Below are 19,307 nucleotides of genomic sequence, written 5' to 3'. Positions count from 1 at the left end.
ACCACACTTCAAAGACCCCGAACGACTCCATTAATGTGTACCTAACAATGTCTGGGGAGAGAGGAATGGAGCAAGACATTTGTACGGTAGTCTAGCTGAATACATAGGAGGTGGGGAGTGCTCAACACGGAGGGAGAAAACAAGTCAATATGCTCAGCTGCAGCGGGATCATTATTAATTTATCCAATCTGCCAATGTGAATACTGCTAGGTCGGTTGGAGTGCTTTGTAGGTTATGCAGAGACATAGATCTAAGGGAACAGCACAGTGACAGGTGCTGCAACCTTCATTTGTGTGTGTTTCTCTCGGGGTGTGCGGATGTGTCTGTCTGTCTTGCTCAGCATCTCTGTGTATATGTCTGTCTGTCTGGCAGCCTGGCTGTCCTCTGATGGTGGTCTGTCCATCCATCTGTCCTATGTGTAACTGCGTCTTTGTCTAAGAGTCTGTCCTGCTCTGTGTTTCTGTCCGTCCGTCTACACATGGCACGTCAGCTCGACCCAAAAGACTGTTCCACCTCCTCTACCACAGTGCTCCCTTCACAGCTGGCTATCTATCACGCCGTCAAAGATTTTAGTGGCCAGTTGCAGTGCAGGATGTGCGATAAACGTTTGCCTTTTGCCTTGCGGCAATCCCTACTCAGGTGCTCCGGGGAGACTCTGTCAAGAGCTAATGGTCGCCCTCACTGCAGCCAGCTGTTTCCCCCGACTACACAGATGTCATTTCCTAAAATCACATTGCTTAGACAGGAAGTACACACGGACACATGGCTTGTAGCTTTCCGTCCAATAAATATTGACATCAGGATGAATGTCTTCCGCCCATTCTTATCCGTATGAATATTTATCTCCCCCAAAACTGTGACTCACCATCGTATTCTGACCAAAGGTTACGATTTATCACACAACGGTGAGGAACTGAATCCATATTTTACACAGGGAGCTGCAGCCAAGTAATTGCTTAGAGCGTTTAGGCAGCCCCTCATCTTACCTAGCAAATTTAATCAATTTGAGTTGTACCCTGGAGAGTGGATCAACTCGGCACAGCGCAGAAACAAGACAACTCACACAAACACACAGTCAGTCACACACCTACCTAACTGGGCTAACACACACATCACTCACTCAAGACTTCACCGCTTCTCTTGTCCACAACAAACATCTCTTGCGTCCAACATTGAAATAGAACTCTCCAGAATATGTGTCATTCAAGCAGGAATTTCTCTTACGTGAAAGACAGACAATTCCTTTTGTCACTCACACATAACACACATGCACACACACACACAATGCTCCACTGCAACTGTACTGCAACTATAATATCAATCTAATCAATATTTTACAATCATGTCAGTTCACAGAAAGAGCCTCCCTGTACAAAACTACACCAATAAAAATACAACAGCTAAATTAATGTGTCATTCTGTATTATATAGGCTTTCAAAATCAAAAATTTCAATGGCCTACACACATTTTCTTCTACGAATGAATAGATATGTGATTCTCCAGCACAGTGGGGGTTGTAAACGATCGATCGAAAGGACTAATCTCATTGTGGGAGAATCTTTTAAACAAAAATACAGTTTACTGCCAAGGAAAGAAGTTTATTACACTGTTATTTTCCTTAATGATGCTATTGGATGGTGCTGAATGCCATCATGAATTAATTTGGGAGGGATAACAAAATTGAGTATTTACCAAATGTCTTTTCTAGCCTTTATTGTTTCTATTTTAATATTCCTCAGAGTGCACTTGGAGCCTTGCAAATGTTTATTCCATACCCATTTACTTTACATAACAATAAAAAGAAGCAAGAAAAGCTATTAGCATGCCGGCAGAGGTGTTTGCGCTCATTTCAAATGGCTGCTGCATTGTTTTACTAATTTGTAGTGGCACCAGCACACAAATCCACTTTAGAGTGTAACTTTATTCCTGGGAAGAGCCAAGCTTATTAAAATCGTTCATTTTTTTCTGTGGATCCTCAAACGAATAGGCAATTAATGGAATTGGATTGTGCAGCCCCTAATTAGTATAACTCCAAAGACATCACACTTGAGAAATTGCGATCTGTGGTAAGCAGAGGGACAAACATTTGTGTAATGAGGAACTCGGCAATGTAAATAAATAGCTTGATTTGACGGGTCAGACCCCTGATAAGGGTTTAGACTCAGTTTCTTTTGTTTTTTTCTATTGAATATTTAAAACATAGGATCTACTTGCAGTGAAGCCGCTCAACATCTACATCACATTAGTCATCTAACAGATTCCCATCCAGAGTGACCCACAGAAGCAACTAGGGTCAACGTTCTGCACAAGGGCAAGTCAACAGATCTCCCAGAAGGTCAAAAACGGGGACCCGAACCAGCAACCCAGAACCAGCGACCCATGAGCCACCGGCCCAAGCTCCCAACCGCCAGGCCACCAGCCCTCCAAGATCCCCCCCCCCCAACAGTTCTCCAAGAGTTGCTCCTCAACCATCGGAAACCACCTCCCCGCCCCCGAATATATATATTTTAATAATTCCATTCCCCACCCCCAATACCCCTCACACAACTCATACTCCCTGTAGCATGGAATCGGTACATCAAAAATCACTTCCCAACTAGTTTGCAATCTGTATGGCACAGCTGTCAACATCCTGGTCCTCAAATGAAACTGGTATACTTTCCTATTTATGCTATTTTTATTCCTCTAACAGTTTTGATCCTTTATATTGGGAAGACAGACATCTTCCCTACCTCCTCCCATTGACCACCAGCCTCCTCCATTTTTGGGGTAATGCTGTAATCAATTGGTTGTAATCTTGGATTGAGCAGACCTTCCCATACAATTTTGATAACTCCATAAAAGACATAACACTACCATTCCAATTTACAATATAATTTACAAACAAAACACCCTTTTCAAACATATTTTCCATAAATACAGGTCTTTTATCAACCAGCACATTTGAGTTCAGCCATAATATTTGTTTTACTATTTGTTTTCTTTTCAGGGGGGTGAAATTGAAAATGTAGCTAGCTCTGCAATGCTTGTTTGAAAAAGAGAGATACTTTGAAAAAAGTTTTATTTTCAATTCATCGAAAAGGAGTCATGGCAATCTGCACAAAGGCAAAATGGCAATTTTTAAACAATGGATGAGTTTTTCTTAGTAATCTACTTGAGAACCATTTGGATAAGTGAAGCTTTTAGAGAGAGGTTTAGTGCTTTTATATTTAATAACCGAAACCCACCCAGTTCATATTCATTATATAGATTGGCACGCTTTATTTGTCTGGTTTAGCATCCCAGAAAAAGCTACATATTTTTTGCTCATATGATTTGAAAAACGAATCATCAGTAGTAGGCAGCGCCATAAGTAAGTAAACTGAGATATGACTAAGGAGTTAATCAGTGTAATTTTTCCATAAAAAGACAGGTATTTACCTCTCCATGGTTGCAGGATCTTGTCTATTTTTACAAGTTTTCTATTGAAATTCATTGTGGAGTGCTTATTTATATATTTTGGGATATGAATACCAAGTATGTCTACTTCACCGTCATTTTATAGGTAAACTCCAGTGTAATGTTAAAGCTGTTTTCTTTTAAGATCCAATACATAATATTGTACACTTATGTTAATTAAGTTTTAGTCCAGAGAGTCCAGAAAAGTTATCTAGATCTTCAATGAGACATTGCAGGGATCTATCTTGTGGACTTAATATAAAACTTGAGTCATCAGTATACATGGACACCGTTGTTTTTAAGCCTTGGATTTCTAATCCTCTAATGTTATTTGATCTGATTGTAATAGCTAGCATTTCGATGGCCTTAACGAATAGATATGGTGACAGTGGACACCCTTGTTAAACTCCTCTTGACAATTCAAAACTCTCTGAGGAGTAGCCGCTATTTACTATTTTACACTTGGGGTTGAGATACATTACTTTTACCCATTTTATAAGAGAATCACCGAAATTAAAAAATCAAGGCATTTATAAATAAAATCCAGCCTTGCTTTATCAAAGGCCTTTTCAATATCCGCTATAAATACCAGGTCTGGCTTCTTAGATGTTTAATTTTGTTCTTTTATTCATAGTAGTTGTCGTATATTCTCTCCAATGTATCGTCCGTGTAAAAAACCTGTCTGATCAGGATGAACACTACCTGGTAAAACCTTTTTAATTCTGAGTGCTATCAATTTTGCTAGTATTTTTAGATAGACTGGATCTTTTGGATCCCATCTGGGTCTTGTGAATAATAGTGAAATCAGACCTTCCTGCCAGCCTGACAGAGTAGTAGTAGTAGTAGCAGAGTAGTTAAAACAAGCTAACAATGGAGCTTTGAGTATATCAGAAAAGGCTTGATATACTGTATCTCTACCGGTATGCCATCAAGCCCTGGGGTTTTTCCAGACTGAAAGGATTTAATAACCTCAAAAAGTTATTCATCTGTAATTTGGCCTTCGCACTGATCTTTCTGTTCACTTGTTAATTTTCATTGACATTTTTTTTAAAGAATTCCTTACAGTAATTGTCAGTCAGAGGTTGAGGATGAGATGGAGAATATATATTTATATAAAATATTTAGCTTCCTCTTTTAAAATATAATTTAGCGAATAATAGATGACTCCGTCTTTAGTAACGAGTTTCTGCAAATTATTTTTGGTAGCGTTCTTGTGTTGAAGATTCGGGAATAATTTTTTTACATATTCCATCCAGTTTGTAATAGACCACATTAGATCGTTCTTGAATCTTGAATCAGTTATTTTTGTTTTTCCTTTAGCTTATTTTGGATCTCTGTAGTTGTAACCTGTACGCTGGGAATCGGGAAGCAAGTACAGGGAGTGACTTAATAATAAATAACACAAGGAACAAAACTAGAAACACGAGTAGTGTATAGACATGAAACACTGAAACAGAAACAATAAGGACTAGGGAAAGAACCAAAGGGAGTGACATATATAGGGAAGGTAATCAGGCAGATGATGGAGTCCAGGAGAGTCTGATGAGGCGCTGGTGCGCATAACGATGGCGACAGGTGTACGTAATAGCGCACAGAGTATACGTGACAGTATCCCCTCACTGACGCGCGGCTCCGGCCGCAGGATGCTGACCAGAGGGACGGTCCCGGGGACCAGGAGCAGGCCAGTCGCCTCTGCCGAGGCGTGGGAACCCGTCGAGCCAGCTGAGGCATGGGAGCCCGACGAGCCAGCTGAGGCAGGTGATGGAGTCCAGGTGAATCTGATGAGGCGCTGGTGTGCGTAACGATGGTGACAGGTGTGCGTAATAATGAGCAGTCTGGTGACCTCGAGCGCTGTATACGTGACAGTAGTATCGTTTTTATTGCTAACTACCTGTACTATTAGTTTGTTTATTTCCCTTGTTAGTCTTTTCTCTTTAGACAGAAACTGCGTTTTTATTATTGATGAATTTTGAATTGAATGACCTCTGACTCTCTGGGTTTTTAGTATGGCATCTTCTGACCTTAAAAAACTTTAACTCAATAAATCAATAAACAGAACAGACAAGGGCTCTGCTGCATTTTAAAGCATGACCGTTTGTTGGAAAACAGAAAGTCATATTTATTTCATGTCGTTGGGATTAGCAACCACATGTGTATGCCTAGCAGGTAACTGTTGTACTAAATGGATTTGTTGTCATTGGAGGAAGCTTATTGCAGCCTATGTTTTGAACAAATCGTCAGTGTTCACAGGAATTATACACATTCCACTTGACAAATGTGACCTTTGAAGCATTCATGAATGTCATTTCTGAACATGGTGCAGTGCCATGTCTGTGCTGTGTATACATACTGTACATTACACAACATGGCTAGCTGTTTGACAGAACAACTGATCGAAGAACCCTTTTCACAATAATAATACGCTATTTCAAGGCTTGATATTGTTTAAGAATCAATGGATCTACAATATATAATTATTTCAAAATGTTCAAAAACGTCTATAAATATCACAATTGCCATATGCGTTTCCACATGAACTGTTGTACAACAAAATTCCTTTACAGTAAAATATAATTTACTGTTAAGGACTAACATTGTTAAGGAACATTGAGGGAAAGTTTTGTGCACCCTGATACAACCATTGTATGAAGGTCATCAACTATTTTGTGTTTTGGGAACCTATTTTTTGTATTGTCCCCACAAAAAAATATGTTCTGTTAACATCAGAGGAATGTTTTTTGCACCCTAATACAAGCATTGTATAATTGTCTACACAACTGGACATATGTTGTGTTACTATAAGTTTTGGAGGGAATGTTTTTTACACTTTTACCACAATTTAATGAAATGTTCTGGGAACTTTCACAGAACCAGTTTTGGCTTACTGGGAAATGACTATACGTTAATACAATATACTGTATCAAATAAAAATATAAGAACCATTTAGTGTCACAAATATATAACATTTATGTCTGCTTCATAGTGTAGAGAACAACACCAAAATGTTACCTTGAATGACAGTACTTGTTTTGTAAAATATCAACAATTGAAGTCAGTATTTTGATAGGTCAAGGTATTGTGTACTATTAACTATACTTACTGGAACTGCGGTTCCTGGCATCCAGTAATTCACTGTTTTCTGTGTCATTCCTCGTCAGTCCAGAAGCAGAGAAATTCATGGTGGTATTTGTGGAGTTGGAGTCTGGAGCTTTGCCACATAGTAGCATGTTCAGACTACCAAACGCATCCGCTTTGAAATCCAACGTGTTAGCGGACTTGAACAACATTGAGTTCTGCAACTTGTTCATCTGTATTGGTGAAGGGGGTTATTACAACAACAAATTATCAGAAAATGGCAGTGTAGTACTTCATTTATTGACTTCAAGACAACAAATTGATATGATTCTATCCATTATCATGCAATTGCTCAATAGACGTGTCTTTATATTTCCATTATTGTTATTGATTACAATGAGTCATATAGGGGTTACTGGGTGACACATACTGAATGTTATTAGATTTCCATGTAGGCCCACTATCCTTTCAGATGGTAAATAACTACCACACCAACCTCATCAATCACATGTAATGCATCTTCTGTAGTTCTCCCCACTAATCCAAATGTCTCTGCCGGATTCACATCCAAAGGTAGCTAAATGAGGGAATAAGAAGTTGATTTAGCAAATGTTGTTGAGTAATATCCAATACATAATGCGTATTTGTTTGTAACAGGCTTAAGGGTATTAAAGGGGAAGTTCAGTATTTTACAACTTAATGTAAGATGCATGGTTCCTCAATCTGAATTAACTGTTGCTCATAACTCCCATCGCTTTTAGCTTACAAGTTTGCTGATGTTTGTAGTGGGTGTTTAAAACCATGGACTACAGTTTATTGTAGCCAATAGACTACTTTCAGAGTGAGGAACCATCTAACATAAAGTTGTAAAATACTGAACTTCCCCTTTTAGCTAACACCTCAAATGTTACATCAAACACCTCAGGTGTTTGCAATAAAATTGGCCGACAGAGAGTATTTATGTATTTCATTGTTCAGGTGCATGTCCTCTCAGTTTAAAACAATGGTTGCTTGAGGACAAACAACACTATATTAAGTATAGTAACTGTTACATTGGAAGAAAAAAAACCTAGACACGGCATTTTTCCAATAGTGCTCTCCATCAAAATGTGTTAACTTAGTTCAAACATGGCCAAGAACAATATCTTCCGTAACAGTGTAATGATTGTTTTAAGTGGATGTGTTTTTACTGAAATGGTAGGAATATGATTCATATCCATACCACGTATCTGATGGCTAGAGCACAATGGCCCAAGGCAGCCCAGCCACTGTACATGTCCTTAAACACTATCATTTCTATGTGTCAGGAGTATGTTGACATGAGTCCCTGGTGACCTTCACTGAGAAAAACATATCTCAAATCGAGAGAGAGAGAATCTTAATCCCCCTGTTGTGTTTAAGAAAAGTATAAGCCACAGAGTGTTTACGAATTCAAGGAAGTGTCACTCGAATCCCCGTTTATCCCGGCAATTGAGGCAGCCCTTATTAAGTTCTGAGTACATTCATTTTGGTTCAATTTTACCCTCGGCAGCAACACACAAGGAAGCTAAGACACGCTGATTGGAAAAGCATGGGCATCTCACTCAGGAAATTTTGGGTGAAACAGCTTGAAATCACAGCTAAGTAGTCAATGGGCAGGGAGATAGGTCTTGGGCTGTATCATATTAAAGGCTTTAAAAGTAGACCCATGGCACAAGGCAATATCTCAGAGCCATTTGGTAAACTGTATGATGTTACAGTCTTTATTTTCCGCATTATGTGTCATTTCTCAGCTGTGTTTCCAAAGGAGGCAAGAGCATGGAATGGGGTTACACAAATAGAACACTAATTTCATTGTGGACTAAAGAAACTACAAAGGTTAGTAAGGCAGTGACCTTACTAGATTTAATGGGTACTGTAACTTCTTAATTAAGGAATGCCCAAAAATGACCCCCTCAGATTTGTGTTGTTTCAGAGTTCATAACACCCAAACACCTACTCATTCCAGGGTTTTCTTAATTGTTACTATTTTCTACATTGTAGAATAATAGTGAAGACATTACAACTACGAAATAACACCTATGGAATCATGTAGTAACCAAAAAAGGTGTTAAACAAATCAAAATATATTTTATATTTGAGATTCTTCAAAGTAGCCACCCTTTGCCTTGATGACAGATTTGCACACTCTTGGCATTATTTATATATATATATATATTTATATTATTGTCAGAAAATGAGTCAGGGACAAAAACGAGTGTTCCTGTGTAATTCCATGTACTTTCAAATCATATAAAAAGTAATAACACTGGTTATTATTATATATTTATCCTGGGATAAGTGCTACGTAGGTTGTAGTGTTTACACGGTACACCAAAACGTCTGTACTTTTTCGATACTAGAACATAGTTTGGTACTAGAATTGTTTTTACTTTCAGTACTTCTGTGTGTCTCAAGTCATATATGGATTGAGACCAATGAGTCTGTCTAGTATTTTGTCTGAATCTTCTCGGTGGGCAGTAGTAACAAAGTTTATGGATATACTGACAAGATACATGTCTCTCCGCCCTAACAATAGGAGTCGTTGTCCACAAAGCGGCATGGCAGACTTTCTAGCTCCCGCCTATCCTTTCTTTGGATTGGGGGATACATTTCGTTATTGTAATCCTTTTTTGAAAATTTGGTAAAGGTTGTTGACATCAACTGCCTGTATTAAATGGAGAGAGATGCTATGATACTAGCCTCACGCCATGAATATGCATAGCCGGCAGCATGGCTTCTTCTAACGAAAACATCATACCTCTACGCCTGTAGCTTGTTGACAAAACTGTCTGCAGAAGCAAACTATGGGAATACTTTGATTACAGAGGAGATGATGACCAGCCCACCGAAACTACTAAGCAAAATGTGACCAAAGCAGTGCAGCGCAAGGGAGATTTAGTTCCAAAATGACATAAATGATACATTTTACATGTTAGATTTGCATTGTAACGTTGTAATTAATCGACTACATTTTTATTATTTTTGAGTGACAATGACATCAACATATATTCAGCATGACATTCATGTTAGCATTATAATATGATTACACAACCCAAAGTAATGTGAAATGCACATGAATATACAGTATTTACACTACTTCACGTTTGTCTAGCCTTGCTAGCAGTAGCCACTAGCCAGCCAGCAGTGTTGTCACTAGTTACCACAGCCACAAAGTCGTAAACCCCGCCTATTTCTATAATTTATTTTCTTAAAATGTGAATTTAAACCTAACCTTAACCACACCGCTAACCTTGTACCTAATCCTAACCTTAATCTAAGACAAAAAATCTACTTTTATGAATCATAGATGAGCAAATTAACCCTGATATGTATTAAATTACATTTTAAAACAGTTTATAAAAAAAGTTTCCGATATGGTTTCTTATCTGGAAAATGTAAGGTATTCTTCTGTTATTTAATGTGGTGTTTTATTTTTGCAAGAAATTGAATATAGAACAGAAGATATTCCATTTATTTTTATTTGTTCTACCAGTTATCAACATATTGTTAAATGTAAAAAAATAAAAATAAGCCTAGTGGTTATTCTGTGTCTTTACCTAATCATTTTTTTTATTTTGCTGTGGTATCGTTTTGTTATCGAATATCATTTTGGTATTGAGTATCGTTTCGGTATCATGATACTAAACCTGGAATTGGTTTTGAAATAAAACATCTGTCATCATAACAACACTACTAGTTTGTAAGATGTTAAATTATATTTATTCTGTTGATGCCATTGACGTAATGTATTGTACTTGTTCCAACAGCCATCAGTGCTCAGGCAGCAGGTAGCCTTGCAGTTAGAGCATTGGGCCATTAACCGAAAGGTTGCTTGTTCGAATAGCCCAGCCGTCTACGTGAAAATCTGTCAATGTGCCCTTGAGCAAAGCACTTAACCTTAATTTGCTCCAGGGGCACTGTACTGCTACGGCTGACCCTGTAAAACTTCACCTATATGTTGTATGCGTTCTAATCACTGTATGTATTCTACACTGGTGACGAATCCTATTTGCCCTATGGGGATCAATAAAGTTTTTTTGAATTAAATTAATTTAAGGTCAAAACATCTTATTTTCATACATCTCTAACCTACTGTGCACCTTAACCATTGTATGACAGAAGTAGAGAGCACCAGTTACTTACTGTCCAACACCTCCTATGACCTCACTATCTATCGTGCTTTGTGCTAAGCTGCAACAAATGTCCAAATCACCCACTACCACTCAACTCTGTCTCGATAAACCCTGTCTCTTTTTTTCTTTCTTAAGTCCATTTCTTTATGTTTTTGTTATCAACACTTTTCCGCAACTCCCATCTCTCTGAGTGTGAAAGAATGTTTTCCCCGCTCCATTTTGCTCGGAGCTTGTCTGGCTTTCTTGTCTATGACTGAAAATGCCTCCGGGCTTAAGTTGCTCAAATGGCTTTTTTTCGCCTGTGTACTTCTTGCCTAATCATTTATTTATTGCTTTTGCTGTCCCATACACTTTCTCTCAAAGATAAACTTGTGCACTCTTTTGTAGCTTCTACTGGAAATTATGTTTAAATGAAATCAAGAAAATATAAATTTTTATTCAAACAAATTGAATTGCTTTTACTTTACTACGGCCACTGGAGACCATGACAGGAGAAGCATAGAGAACAAACTTCAATTAAAGAGGTTATGCAAACATTTTGGCTTTGATGCTCTTGAGCCAAAAAGGGTCCATTAAATGGACAGATACAGTGCATTTGGAAAGTTTTCAGACCCCTTCCCTTTTTCCACATTTTGTTACGTTATAGCCTTATTCTAAAATGGATTACATAAAAAAAATCATTGTCAATCTAAACACAATACCCCATAATGACAAAACGAAAACAGGTTTCTTGACATTTTTAGAAATGTATTAAAGTAAACTGAGATATATTATTGTCATAAGTATTCAGACCCTTTGCTATGAGACATGAAATTGAGCTCAGGTGCATACTGTTTCCATTGATCATCCTTGAGATATTTCTACAACTTGATTGGAGTCCACCTGTGGTAAATTCAATTGATTGGACATGATTTGGAAAGGCACACACCTGTCTATATAAGGTCCCACAGTTGACAGTGCATGTCAGAGAAAAAAACCAAGCCATGAGTTTGAAGGAATTTTCTGTAGAGCTCTGAGACAGGATTGTGTCGAGGCACAGATCTGGGAAAGGGTACCAAAAAATGTCTGCAGCATTGAAGGTCCCCAAGAACACATTGGCCTCCATCATCCTTAAATGAAAGAAGTTTGGAACCACCAAGACTCTTCCTAGAGCTGGCCTCCCAGCCAGTGCAATCGGGGGAGAAGGGCCTTTGTCAGGGAGGTGACCAAGAACCCGATGGTCACTCTGACAGAGCTCCAGAGTTCCTCTGTGGAGATGGGAGGACCTTCCAGAAGGATAACCAGCACTCTGCAGCACTCCACCAGTCAGGCCTTTATGGTAGAGTGGCCAGATGGAAGCCACTCCTCAGTAAAAGGCACATGGTCTGATGAAACCAAGATTGAACTCTTTGGCCTGATTGCCAAGTGGCATGTCAGGATGAAATCTGGCACCATCCCTACAGTGATGCATGGTGGCGGCAGCATCATGCTGTGGGTATGTTTCTCAGCGGCAGGGACTGGGAGACTAGTCAGGATTGAGGGAAAGATGTACGGAACAAAGTACAGAGAGATCCTTCATAAAAACCTCTCCAGAGCGCTCAGGAACTCAGACTGGGGCGAAGGTTCACCCTCCAACAGGACAACGACCCTAAGCACACAGCCAAGATAACGCATGAGTGGCTTCGGGACAAGTCTCTGAATGTTCTTGAGTGGCCCAGCCAGAGCCTGGACTTGAACCCGATCGAACATCTCTGGAGAGATCTGAAAATAGCTGTGCAGTGACGCTCCCCATCCAACCTGACAGAGCTTTAGAAGATCTGCAGAGAAGAATGGGAGAAACTCCCCAAATACAGGTGTGCCAAGCTTGTAGCGTCATACCCAAGAAGACTCGAGGCTGTAATCGCTGCAAAAGATGCTTCAACAAAGTACTGAGTAAAGGGTCTGAATACTTACGTAAATGTGATATTTCAGTTTTTATTTTTAATACATTGGTAAAAATGTCTAAAAACCTTTTTTTTTTACTTTGTCATTATGGGGTTTTGTGTGTAGATTGATGAGGGGAAAAAACAATATAATACATTTTTGAATAAGGCTATAACGTAACAAAATGTGGAAAAAGTCAAGTGCTTTCCGAATACACTGTATTTTTCCCAGAATTTACCTCATTTGACTAAAAGGGATACAACTCCCAATGCCCACGAGCAAAAGCATATTGTTAGCCGAAAACAAAGTATTGTGTGGTTCCATGAGTTTTGTAACTTAACTTCCATACAGCCTCTTTAACAGAGCAAAATGCTCAGCTTCTCAGGCTTAGGGAAAATCTCTCACCTTGGGTTTATTCAAACATACTTTTCCCCTACAGCCGTCCAAACCGTTATACCACCATGCCAACATATTGAGACAGATACACTCTCACATATTTCAAAGGTGCAATAAACAACGCAGGTTAAGATGGTGAATGCCTTGGACAGTTTTGACCTTAGGATGCTCTCTGTTCGATGCAAGATTGAAAAAGTGAACTCACGCATTGGAGACAGTGAGATACAAGATTCAGTAACGAAAATACTCCAGAGGAAATGATCTAGAATATAAACCTAAATGATTGCCGACTCCACACTATTGTATAATATTGTATATATCCAATTCAATGCACGGTTTACTACGAGCTAAAAGGAATAAGTAAGTAAATCCAATTGAATGTTTTCTTTGCTTCTTAGAAACTATGCAGCTCAATAGAACTAAAATATGTATTATTATACAGCAGTATTAAGTTGAGTGTTACAGCTGTGCAGGATATGCCTGCAATTTGACAGTAACAAGCTCCAATTGACTACAGCCTAGGAACTCCTGATTTAGCCTTAATATTTGTTCCCTTCTTGGTGACATGTGGATGTCTTGGACTGAAAATAGCCACTAATTGCGAATCACCAATATGCCACATGCCACAACCATCAGGCAGTGACTAACATAGATTTCAAACAATTAAGATCCAAAAGAGAGAAAAGGTCAGTGAAATACAATGCTGCATCATTACATGCACTGTATGTCACAGTGAAACAGACAATACAATTGAAGATGGAATCTACATTAGGGGAAACAGCGCCACTGTCCGACCCAGCATCTTCGTTATTGCATCGAGCAGTGTGGGTATTCTGCTGTTCTATCGCGTGTGCAATGATGTCAGAGAAAAAAAAACGATGTTAATTGTTTGCTGTAACTTATTTGTTGTTGTAATATCCCAAACGGATGTGGCCGTTTCACCATTAAGGATTCCAGGTTTAAGGTAAATTGACAGCATTCAGTTGTAAGCCTAATTCCAATTACTTACGTTGGTGAGTATCTTCCTTGTATCCAGGTTTTGTAGGAAAACTTCCTTGGCTCGTCTCATCTGTTGTGCTGGGAGGGAGCAGCTGACATTCTGAAAGGCCTCCTTGTCAGACACGCTGGTGAATTCCACATATTTATCAAGAGTTGTTCCATTGCAGAGGGTAGTTCTCAGGTCGTCTTGCCTTGAAATGCTCATCATCTGGTTAAAGGATATGATGAGTGTCAGAAGTGAAAGAAACCTATCTGATTCAGTTTTTTAGTTTAATTTTGTACTTTGCACATATGCACATGAGCAGACACAGACAACACACACACACTACCCCCGGCCCACGCACACATTAGACAGTGAGTGGAGGTGGTGATCTCCTAATCATTGTGCATTCTATCTGAACACCCTTGTCAGTGAATTGTGTACTGCCTGGCACACATAATTGTCTTCCTCCACGTCATCTGATATCAGTTGGAACAGCGTATCAATTTGGAACATCTGAATGGGTCGCTCATAGATCACACTTGCAGTATAGCTTTATTTCACCCAAACACAAAGACAAAGGTCTCAGCCAGGTAGAGCAGTGTTCCTCAATCAACTACTGGGGGACCCCCAAGTATTCACAATTGGGAACCCCCAAGGCTAACACACCTGATTTTACTAATCAGGGGCTTGGGGATTAGTAAAATTAGTTGAACCAGGTGTGTTAGTGCTGGGCTTGAATAAAGATGAAAATTATGTCCTTGCAATACATTCAGTGATATGTTCAATCATTTTGGGAGGTAGGTAGTAGCCTAGTGGTTGGAGAGGTCCCTGGTTTGAATCAACAGCTGGGTACTAAAAGAAGTGCAGGACTCTTATCCCTTATCCCTCTCTTATCCCAACTACAATCTCCAACCATTTTGCTCTTGAACAAGACATTTCAAAACTGGCTCTAGCGCCACTGCACCCTGGCTGAAAAGTCTGTGTTCGTGTGTTGTGTGGGCGAGGTGTTTAAGAGAAAAGCAGACAAATAAAGTTGTGTTGTGTTTGTTAAGAGTGCAATGTTGTTTCCGGACCTTTCTGCACATCTTTTGCATGCAGTACTATGGCGTGAAAAAAATGTGTGTGGCGTTATGCTGACTCACCTCATTCCGATGAATATTTGAGTTCATCAGACTGTTGACTACTGTCAATGGCATGGACAAGTTCTTCTTCAGATATGCGGTGAACATTTCATTGTCATTTAGGATACTTCTCAGAGGAATGGGCTGACCTTAAACAGGAAGGGAGAGAAGAGAACAAGTTGTGCTTTTGCGTTAGAATGGATCTGGGGTGAAAACTATTTTTGAGGGAGCTGTATCATTTTTTTGGAAGACGGAATGTAATATACTCCCTAAAAGTGTCAAACATCAAAGATTGGGAGATATTTCTGAAAGAGGTGATGTTCCTTTCTCATGTTGTTGTTGACAGCATTAGGTGTAGCATTTCCCAGAGTGCTTTGCTTTGATTCGTCTTTTTGTTTACTCATCACTTTGGAGGGCATTGGGTCATAAACTACTGATGAATCAGAATTTAAATTGTATTGTATTCTCCAAGTGAATGTTGCAATAAAATGTGGATAAGAGCGAGGGAGGGTCGAACAGTGGAATTGTTTCAGTGAGAGCTCGCACATCGTTGCTAAATGTGTATCAGTCAGTTAAGTAGCCCTTTTGTGCTGATGATAATAATAAATTACATTTCTATAGCACTATTCATAACAATCTCAAAGTGCTTCAAAAGCAAAACAGTACAAGCAAAACATCATCATGAGTAGCCTACCTATAGTTAGGTCAACCAATACATCATCATGAGTAGCCTAGCTTTAGTAAGGTCAACCAATAGAGGCCAAATCTTTGAGTGCATGCATCCTCCAAAGATGGAGAGGGACAGTTCAGAGGAAGGGGGTCAGGGAGATGGTTGATAAAGATGGAGTCTGGTGACGATCATGTAGACGGCTACTCTGGGAACCAGTCTGAGTGGTGTAGCTACTGGACTTCTCCTCCTCCAGACTGTATGGTACCCACTTGGGTGATGGCTCAGCAGCTCTGGGAGCCAGAAAGCTCACCATACACAGTTCAGAGTAGGAGCCAGCTGTCTTCACTACGAGCCCAAGCTTCAAACGACTCTTCAATTTCTGTTTTCAAAAGACCAGGAACCAGCAGCCAGGTGATACAAAAAAGCTGGTACAGTGTCCAGATGCATCATTCAAACAAAAACAATTAGCCAGCTAGCTATATATTCCCACTGATAGTCATAATCGCAGCGACAAAATCAAAACCAATCGACTGTTGAATGCAAACCTTCCCTCTTTGAATGAGAATGTAAGGGTGCAGCTTACAAGCGGAATACATCCCAGTGCTAGTTTCCTGTACAATGGTTAGCTACTAGGCTACATGGTTCGGTTAAGTATTCTAGAGTAAATAAATAGAACATAATGAAATCTGTTATGGAACTAATTTCATGAGTATCAATATTGGTGGATATGCTAAGGACTTTTGACTTAAACCACAGGTAGAGTTACTCATACTATCAATATACTTGTAAAAATACTGTACTCTTACTAATAATATCCTCTTACTAACACTATGACATTACTAATACAATACTATTACTAATACTATACTCTTACTATCACTATACTCTTACTACCATTATACTCTTACTTTCACTACACTCTTACTATCACTACACTATTACCATCACTGCACTATTACCATCACTACACTCTTACTATCACTACACTCGTACTAAACTCTTACTAATACTACACGTTTACTAATACTACACCCTTACTATAACTACACGCTTACTAGCACTACACTCTTACTATCACCATACTCTTGCAATCACTATAATCTTACTAATAATACACTGTTACTAATACTACACTCTTGCTATCACTACACTCTTACTAATACTACACTATTGCTATCACTACAATCTTACTAATACTATACTCTTACTATCACTATACTCTTACTAATACTACACTCTTACCAATACTACACTCTTGCTCTCACTATACTCTTACCAATGCAATAATATTACTAGCACTATACTCTTACTGATACTCTTACTAATACTATAGTATTGCTATCACTATACTCTTACTAGTACTATAATCTTACTAATACTATACTCGTCCTATCACTATACTCGTACTGTCACTATACTCTTACTGTCACTTTAATCTTAATATCACTATACTCTTACTAATAATATACTCTTACCAATACTATACTCGTACTATACTGTACTCTTACTAATGCTATACTCTTACTAATACTATAATCTTAATATCACTATAATCTTAATATCACTATACTCTTACTAATATTATACTCTTACCAATACTATACTCTTACCAATACTATACTCTTACTAATACTATAATCTTCCTATCAATATACTCTTACCAATACTATACTCTTACTAGTACTATACTCTTACTAATACTATACGTATACTAATCTTATACACATACTAATAATATACTCATACTACCACCATACTCTTGATAATACCATACTCATGCTGCCACTATACTCATACTAATGCTATACACTTGCTAATACTATAACCATACTGCCACTATACTCTTGCTAATACTATACTCATACTACCACTATGCTCTTACAAGTACTATACTCTTACCAATAGTATACTCTTACTACTACCTCTGTCATTATCATTGTAACACCACTAATCAGGTAGGACAACATTACGCTAACATGTCAAAACCAAAAACATGCTCTCGCCTCCGACTGAACTTGGTTGCCGGACGAGATTGGAGTCCCCACCCTAACACATTTAATCATCTCCGGTGAGAAGCACAATACAGTCACCTTTGCCATCCCTATCCCTTTGATATCCCTCTGCTTCTTGCTTGCGTTAATGACCTTTCGCCATCTCGCCTCAGACAGCGTATCTCATTAATTAAGCTGTGGCATAGATCTCTGATGGATTTAATCTTGTATATTACAAGCCCGCGACCCCAAAATGCAAATGTGGTTTTCAGTGTGGTGTTTGTGCGAGGCTCAACAATGGCCAAGCCCCCTTTTGCCTATTTGCAAATTAGGTGCCTTATGAAAATCTGAATATCATCAGGCTAAATGAGCCAAATGCAAAGTAACAACTTATAAAGATAAACGATCTGCCACTCCACACAGAAAATTGGATCATAAATAATCAGTTGTCATTGTTTTTCAAGGGATGTTGGAGAATAACAAATCGTGAATGGGCTACTCTCGTTGATAGAGGACCTTGGTCAAATCCATGGCGAAGTGATTGTCAGTCTGGTAAAGTATTATACCGTTCCAATTACTGCTGAACCAGTAATTGGACAAGCTGTAAAAGCTTTATTATTCATGAGATTTTCAGTGTTTGGTTTAAGACTTAGTTTTGAACAGTGGCTACTGGATCGGTTGAGTTTGTGTGCCAAAGTAGATCACCACTCCAAAGGGCTCATGATTTTCCAGAGCCCTAAAAACAGTTTGAACAATTTGAGTTGAAATGTTGAAATACAGTACCGTTTGCAGGGTTAGATGTCTGCATAATCAAAGCCCAATGGTTCACATCCTCTGAAAGCCTCTGGAATTTGGTTAGGATGGATCTGTTTGCCAGAAGTGACTGCAGCTCGATCAACATCCCAGCAATTCTGGTTAGACAGAGGAAGGTTGAAAAAAGTCACATTATTCAAGAAAAATCTTAAACAATGCATGGCTAAATAAAAGATAGCTATAACATTTTTCACATATGTTATACCTCACATTCTAAAACAATATCAATGGCCAAATGAGCATCACAACCTACTATTATCAAGGGGAAATAATGTAAGTCAAACTAGGATATATTGAAGTACATTTGGAAATTGTCACTGTAGGGAAATTGGTTGAAATGGTTGCCCTTCTACATACATGGAATTATTGAAGTTGTTGACTTGTCCTGGTGCTTCTCCTGGCGTGGGATGGTTTGCACAAGGGTTGCCTATGTTACACATCATGCCTTGAAGCCAAGGCAGCACCCCGGAGGACGGCATGGCTTTATTTGGATAATGACCTGGAACCAGAAACATAAGCTATCCTATCATTTCCTTTCATACATGACCACCAAAAAGTCCTCATCCTCCACTTTTCTTCAAAGATACATACTGCAGTCAGAGATAGAAGAGGAAGTGAGACCTCCCGCTCCCTAATTGTTTTTGTTTCAATGGAACTCAAGGAACAAAGTAGACCAGACCCAGCTGCTATTGCATTGGTGTCTACGGGAGAGTTAGACTGAACCTGACCATTTTTTTCAATGGTAAACGGCCATCTTAATTCAT

General features: G+C 38.9%; 1 protein-coding gene across 1 annotated transcript in view; it reads right to left on the bottom strand.

The window, feature by feature from the left end:
- LOC106608787 (phospholipid-transporting ATPase ABCA1) overlaps nt 1-19,033 on the bottom strand; it is a 253,841-nt gene extending 234,808 nt beyond the window's left edge. The window contains exons 1-6 of the mRNA XM_082977279.1: nt 18,901-19,033; nt 18,514-18,641; nt 15,091-15,218; nt 13,970-14,173; nt 6,540-6,747; nt 5,060-5,161 (exon numbers count right to left, since the gene is read on the bottom strand). Of these exons, the coding sequence (XP_082833405.1) occupies nt 5,060-5,161; nt 6,540-6,747; nt 13,970-14,173; nt 15,091-15,218; nt 18,514-18,641; nt 18,901-19,022 (892 nt within the window). The 5' untranslated portion in view covers nt 19,023-19,033. The remainder of the gene's footprint in view (nt 1-5,059; nt 5,162-6,539; nt 6,748-13,969; nt 14,174-15,090; nt 15,219-18,513; nt 18,642-18,900) is intronic.
- Nucleotides 19,034-19,307: the final 274 nt, after the last annotated feature.

The sequence above is a fragment of the Salmo salar genome, chromosome 07 (assembly GCF_965601325.2).
Source record: "Salmo salar chromosome 07, fSalSal1, whole genome shotgun sequence".
Lineage (NCBI taxonomy): Eukaryota > Metazoa > Chordata > Actinopteri > Salmoniformes > Salmonidae > Salmo > Salmo salar.
The sequence above is the reverse complement of the archived record's forward strand: the minus strand, read 5'-3'. Positions and strand labels throughout refer to the sequence as shown.